Source organism: Trichoplax adhaerens, genomic scaffold, assembly GCF_000150275.1.
Source record: "Trichoplax adhaerens TRIADscaffold_150 genomic scaffold, whole genome shotgun sequence".
NCBI lineage: Eukaryota > Metazoa > Placozoa > Uniplacotomia > Trichoplacea > Trichoplacidae > Trichoplax > Trichoplax adhaerens.
In genome coordinates this window covers 2,803-9,958 of record NW_002061080.1, presented here as the reverse complement: position 1 = coordinate 9,958, position 7,156 = coordinate 2,803, and the positions used below count along the sequence as shown (strand labels likewise).

Sequence of the window (7,156 nt, the reverse complement as noted above, 5' to 3'; positions counted from 1 at the left end):
GAATACTGTTCAGATCAAAAATTGTGGTAGTTATTACGTTTATCAATTACCTCCACCGCCGGGATGCCATCTTCGCTACTGTTCAGACCGATATGGTAAATAACGCTATCTTTATCTCGTCTACCTCAATTAAGCTAATTGTTCGCACTGAAATCCATTCAAATGACAGAGATAGTGATAATTAATCCTTTTACATATTCTTTTAATTTAAGCAATATGTTATGGCAATTTTTTTAATCTGTTCAGCGAAGTTAACTACTACTATGATAGAAGTTAGATACTTAAAAAGACAGTAATTTTAGTCACTTTCGATATTCTTTTTTGCATTGCACTATTTTCAGCTCTATTTGACAATTATAAAAGATTGCATTACAAATGATATTAAACGTTTATTAATGCAATTAACCTGTGTAGCGATTTGAGCTAATTACAGTAGTTTTATGTAGGCAATACAGTGATAGTATGTAGACTACAACTTGTAATCTCTATTGTATACAGATTATTGTCAACCCAATCCCTGCTTTAATGGTAATTGTCAAACAAATTCGACTGGATTTTACTGTCGGTGCAGAGCAGGATTTGAAGGAACTTACTGCCATCAAGGTAAAATCGTAATTCATACTTACAAAAGCATAAGAAATATCATTCAGAGTAAAATATCTACTGTCCGGGATAAATATAATTTATTTCTTTGCACTAACTTAAATTGACTTTAAGGCAGCTAAGAAATTAAATTTCCTTGTATAGCTACAATAGTCTCGATAGTATAAATTAACTCCTATTGCTTGGTAATTTGACTACTATTTCAGAAATTAAAGAATGTGCTTCTAATCCATGCGTTAAGGGAAGCTGTATAGAGGGTTTGAATGGATACAAATGTAAATGTCTACCTGGCATAACTGGTAGTCACTGTGACGTAGGTAAAGCCAATTACTTAGGAAATAACATAAATTAAACGATTCTGATACTTATAGGCCTTGCAAAGGTATTCCTTATTGTAAAATCACTTTTATAGCTAAATATGTCAAAAGCTGGTTAAAAGTTTTACGTTCTAAACAATATTCTACACTTACACACTGAATACTAAGTACGGTATGCATACATCCATTTTTGCATAATCACTAAAATACGATGATTTTTCTAATAGATGATTGAATATTATATTACTTTTAAATTAATGGAATTTAAAACCGATACCGGTATTAATACAAATCTCGAATCTTTATCTGCAAGATTGAAAGCGCTATACAATTAAATAAAATCTAATATTTCAAATTTTTGAACCATCATGTTAGACTATTCCCTTTATTATCGTAATAACGCTTAAATTTAAAATTATTAATACTTTCCTTCAATTTACTTTAATTTCAGGTCAATGTATTAATAACCAATGCTCGCATGGGGTTTGCATTGCAAATGAAAATGGCTATACGTGTAAATGTAATGAAGGATACTCTGGTCGATACTGCCAAGAGGGTACACTAGCTTTTGCCGATAGATTTTAAAAAGCTTTATTAATCGGAAGCTGCCTTAATTCAATTCAGCAAGTTATCCCTAATGATGTCGATAATGTTTCTTTGAAATTTCTGTCATTACTTTAATAAAACACACATGACCGCAATCGCTTGTAAATCAAACTAGATGAACGTACAGTTTCAATTGCAACCTTAGTAGCTAGTACTGTACTATTAGTTCAGAATTGGTTTAATCCAAATAATCATATAATGTTTCTACTATTTATTTTTATGCCTTTAGATTATTGCTCTGACAATAAATGTTTGAATGGAACTTGTATTGCCAATAAAGATGGCTATACGTGCAAGTGTAAAGAAGGATACTATGGCAAACACTGTCAATTGGGTAGATTTATGATCTTTTATAGCTTTGCAGATCTATAAATACCCATATCTTACAATTTATAATTATCAAATAATCTTTATAAATTTTAAACATTTTCTGCATATTTAGATAACTGTTTTAAGAATCCATGTAAGAATGGACGTTGTATTCCGGTTAAATGGGGATATAAATGTAATTGTTCAGATGGATATTATGGTGGTCTTTGTCAATTCGGTTTGTCGATTTATATTATAACTTGCCAAAGCGTCACAGTTATAGATAATAATTACTGTAAATATTTTAGAAACAGCAAATAGACAAAAAATCAGTTGCTTATCAACAAATCAATATAGTTCATATTAGTATTCCTCTTTAACTTTATTGATTGTAAAACTTCACTTGTATAATTTTAATGAAGGTGCTTGCGAACCAAACGAGTGTCATAACAACGGAACATGCGAACCGTTACATAGAAATTATTATAAGTGTCACTGCCCATCGGGATTTTATGGAAGTCATTGTGAATATAGTTAGTTCACTGTATCCATATAAGATACGGATATAACTTTTGAGGAGTTCAACTCATCAAACTGTGATTGATAGACGTAGTAACCAACTATAATTGTGAAATATCGATATTAAACTGTTTATCAATAGAATAATTAAGATTTTGCCAGCATTTTCTCTTGATTACCATAAAATTATGTATATATTTGGTATTTATTAATAAAGGAGTTTGCCAAGTAAATCATTGCCAGAGTAATGGAACCTGTGAACCTACTCGTGGGAATTATTATAGGTGTCGCTGCAAGTCTGGATTCTATGGAAGCCATTGCGAATTTAGTTAGTTCATTAAACAAATATCGTATTAAATGATTTGATCTCAAGTAACTTAAATTCATCAAACTATGATTATTATGAATGGTTATCAACTATTTTAATTATGAAATATCAATATTAATATTAAATTCTTTGTCAGTAAATATTAGTCAAGCTTACTGTATACAGGTATTAATCTCTTCTCTTATGGGCTAAAAAATTTCATGTGTACATATTTTATTAATAAAGGAGTTTGTCAAGTACATCATTGTCAGAATAACGGGACATGCGAACCCACGCTTGGAAATTATTATAGATGCCGTTGCAAGTCTGGATTTTATGGAAGCCATTGTGAAAATAGTAGGTTGATTTGATGAATATAGTGTTAGATAACTAATCAAACTATAGTTGTTAATAAAGTTATCGACTATTTTAAATATGAAATATCAACGTCAAATTGTTTATTAATAAATGAAATTAAGATCATACCGCCTCTGGTGTCTTCTCATGCACTATAATATTTATCTATATATATCTTATTAAATGAAGGAGTTTGCCAAGTAAATCATTGCCAAAATAACGGAATATGCCAACCCACACGTGGAAATTATTATAGATGCCGCTGCCAGGATGGATTCTATGGAAACCATTGCGAAAAATGTTAGTTCACATATATGAATATCGTAATAGACGATATGATCTCCAAAAATTTAGCTTATATTACAATGTAATAGCTATAAACTATGATCAAATATTGTAGAAGAGCTGATTTTAATTGTTAAATCACATACCAATATATTAATCAAGCTCATACTGGTATTACTTCCTAAATTTACTAACAATAACATTTCTTATACATACTTTAACAAAGCTGTTTGTGAACCAAATGATTGCCAGAATAACGGAAATTGTGTACCTTTGTATGGAACTTATTACAAATGTCACTGCCGGGATGGATTCTGGGGGAACCACTGTGAGAATAGTTAGTTCATACGCAAATATCGTCTTAGATACGTCTAAAATAGTTGAAAAATCGTTAATCGCAGTATTTAGTAATCGATTACATAGATGCACGGTATTTAGTGCCAACCATAAAGTTGCACATATTAATAAATTAAGTTTGTAAGAAGTGTTGCAATCTATCATTGTCGAACATAATGCCTAACATTACAATTTTAATGAAGGAGTTTGCCAAACAAATAATTGCCAGAATAACGGAAGGTGTCAGCCAACACATGGAGCTTATTATAAATGTCACTGTCGGGATGGATTCTGGGGAACCCACTGTGAGAATAGTTAGTTCATACGCAAATATCATTGAAGACACGTCACGAATAATTCAGTTTAACAATCGTGAATTATTGTAAATAGTAATCAATTACATAGAAATATTTAGTATTAACCGTGCAATTGCACATAATTAATAAATGAAGCTCGTAAAAAGTATTGCAATCTATCATTGTCGACCATATTGCCTGACATTTACAATTTTAATGCAGGAGTTTGCCAACCTAACAAATGCCAAAATAACGGAAGATGCCAGCCCACACATGGAGCTTATTTTAGATGTCACTGCCGGGATGGATTTTATGGAGTCCATTGCGAATATAGTTAGTTCTTATTCATGCAAATAATTAATTAATCAGATGATTCAATCGGAAATTATCCAAAAGGAAAGCCGTTTCTATATTTTCTAGCAAATTGGAAGGGAACATTGGCAGTTGTTTATATTTACTATAAAATTTTGAATAAATAAAGTAAAAGAAAGTAAAGCGCTACCGTTACTCTTCCAATAGTATACTCGCATCTAGTTGTACTGCCGCATAATTATTTCATAAAATTCTAGCCAGAAGCAAACAGTATTAGATATAATTTCAGATACTCTTCATTTATCATCGTCCCATAATTAATTTGACTATTCCTGCTATTGCAAAAGTGACAAATAATATAAGAGTCCGGAAGAAAAGTAAAGCAAAATATATCCACCTTTGACTTATCCCAATCCAATAACAGTTTTATCGTAGAGTACCGTAGTCAATATATGCAGTTATGAAATACTTTAGAAGTGAGAAAGTATTCATTATTAATTTTTTCGTCAATTAATTAATGAATGTTATACTAGTGCTTCTATTTGCTCTTTAATTTTGCTGATTACATCATTTCACGTGCGTAATTTAATGAAGGGGTTTGCCGAACAAATCCTTGCAAGAATAATGGAGTATGCAAACCTATGCATGGAAGTTATTACAGATGTAGCTGTCGGGATGGATTCTATGGAAAATTTTGTCAACATAGTTAGTTTATTCATAAATTTTTTATTTGATGATGTAATATAGTAGAATTTATTAAAAAATTACACGAATTAATTAAAACTACATTAGATTAGATACGTTTTCAATCAATGCTATTCAATTATCAAATAATATGGCTTCGATCTTTGACATGTAAAATTCATCTAAGTAAATGATATTCAGTTTTTACGTTAATGAAAATCTTTGTAGATTCTAATAATTCAATGGCTAGATAATGAGGTCTAGCTCCATCATAGTTGTAGCCCAATTTTTAAATCATTCGCATCATTTTAGTTACAATCAAGACTTTATAATATGTCGTTTGGGATATAGTAAAGTGTTAAATCCCCTTGATAGTTGTATTCAGTTTTATAGCGAATATCAGTTTAAACGATAGGCCACGAGACTTGAAGAAGCCTTACTTTTGCTCACTTTCTTTCAGCGACAGTATTAAAAAATAAAGTTCATTTCAGTAACACTTTCTAACATTGACTTTAATGACTAATCCATTTTCTCTCTATATGTTTAATTAGGAGTTTGCCAAACAAGGCCATGCAAGAACGGTGGGAAATGTGTACCCCTAAGAGGATTATATTACACATGTCACTGTGCACCTAGATTCTATGGGGCAAAATGTGAAAAGAGAGCGTAGACAATATAAACATAATCATAGCATTTCGGAGTTGGGCTAAACATTGAAGTAATTAATTAAATTTTGTTCCTCAATTATTTTAAGGTTATTTTCAAATAGAATTATGGTATTGACCATATAAATCACATTAGATATAAATAGTCTATTTGACTTTAAATTAGTAAAATAGCCTGCTTAATTAATTACAATATCTGATAGTATACTTTGTTGTGGCTCTTAATACAAACAGCTTAATTACACCATCGCAATATATGCTACTGTTTGATTTGATTTTATAAACTAAAATATTCTTTAACGATAATCATTAGAAAACTGCCTATGGCCATAAAGCAAAGCGCTCTAAGTATCAATGCTCTTGAGCAAGGAATAATTATATTTAAGACTAGAGATTTCTCGCATAATTTCAAAGAAAGCAGTACTGATGTATTTCGACGACAGCCAAAGTGCTGCTGTACGTTATGTCAGTATTTTCTTGCTAAATTATAATTGCCGTGTACCTGTAATAAGGTCGAATATATCTTATTTTGTTGTACTGCTACAACTCACAATAAAGCCAGTCAAACTGAATAGAGATATAAGTCTAATTTATTACAGTTTATGAAAATTGTATGCTCATGTAAGCTAGTCTAAAAATAAGGAAATAGTACAGCACAGGGATCTATTTCTCAGTTCTATTCTCTAAATCTACTGGCTAATAATTCAGTGTTTTTTCCAACTCGCTACAGTACTGTAATCTTAGAATGAGGTGATGTAATAAATGGTGAAGGCGTATTAAATAATTACATACGTAACCATCTTAAACATAAGGCAACTTATATTAACGTTCTTAATTGCGAATTGAATGCTTATCTGTTATTGATATGTAATTGTAGCAAATAATAAAATCATAGTAAATATCGGGTTGAATAGATACTGTTAAATAGATATTACTGTAGAAAACCACGTTACTTATAAATAATAAATGATTCTCCTCTCTTGCACAAGCATTCCTAGTAAGTGAAATTTGTTCGGTATTAATCCTATAGCAAATCAAAACACATAATATAATAAAAGCTTTGTGTGTGAATACGCTTGCGCAATACGATTCGTAATTACTGCGCACAATCAACACCTTACTACGTATGCGTGGCCGTGTTTGTCGGCAACGCGCAGAAGCATGAGATTACGTTTTCCCTTTGGGTCAATGCGCAGAATCGCAAAATTTAGGAAACTTGATCAGTGAGGTTAAGAAAATGAAATAGCAATTTTCGGGTAATTAATTTAAGCAAATAAAGCCTTTAATTTTAACTAAAAAATTTTTATATGAATTAGCATTATATAATATTACTACTGTATTTATCTTTATTAATTTTTAACCTTTAATTAAAGAAAGATTGAAATATCAAAATTGCAATTTACGCTTAGAATATCTATAGTAACTGTTATAACGTTCGAGGTGATGACGTAGTTTTTTTATTACTATGAACGTAATGGTCGATTCGAGTATCATTACTCATATTGGTATCGCTATAAATCCTGCTTTGATGATATTTCAATCTTAAATTTTTTTCTCTCC

General features: G+C 30.7%; 1 protein-coding gene across 1 annotated transcript in view; it reads left to right on the top strand.

Moving 5' to 3' along the window:
- Positions 1 to 5,601, top strand: part of TRIADDRAFT_34389 (uncharacterized protein) — a gene marked incomplete at both ends in the record, with an annotated part of 6,947 nt that extends 1,346 nt beyond the window's left edge. Inside the window, 10 exons of the mRNA XM_002118511.1 lie at positions 1,969 to 2,073; positions 2,258 to 2,368; positions 2,572 to 2,682; positions 2,908 to 3,018; positions 3,208 to 3,318; positions 3,530 to 3,640; positions 3,843 to 3,953; positions 4,161 to 4,268; positions 4,842 to 4,952; positions 5,486 to 5,601. Coding sequence (XP_002118547.1) covers positions 1,969 to 2,073; positions 2,258 to 2,368; positions 2,572 to 2,682; positions 2,908 to 3,018; positions 3,208 to 3,318; positions 3,530 to 3,640; positions 3,843 to 3,953; positions 4,161 to 4,268; positions 4,842 to 4,952; positions 5,486 to 5,601 — 1,106 coding nt within the window. The remainder of the gene's footprint in view (positions 1 to 1,968; positions 2,074 to 2,257; positions 2,369 to 2,571; positions 2,683 to 2,907; positions 3,019 to 3,207; positions 3,319 to 3,529; positions 3,641 to 3,842; positions 3,954 to 4,160; positions 4,269 to 4,841; positions 4,953 to 5,485) is intronic.
- Positions 5,602 to 7,156: the final 1,555 nt, after the last annotated feature.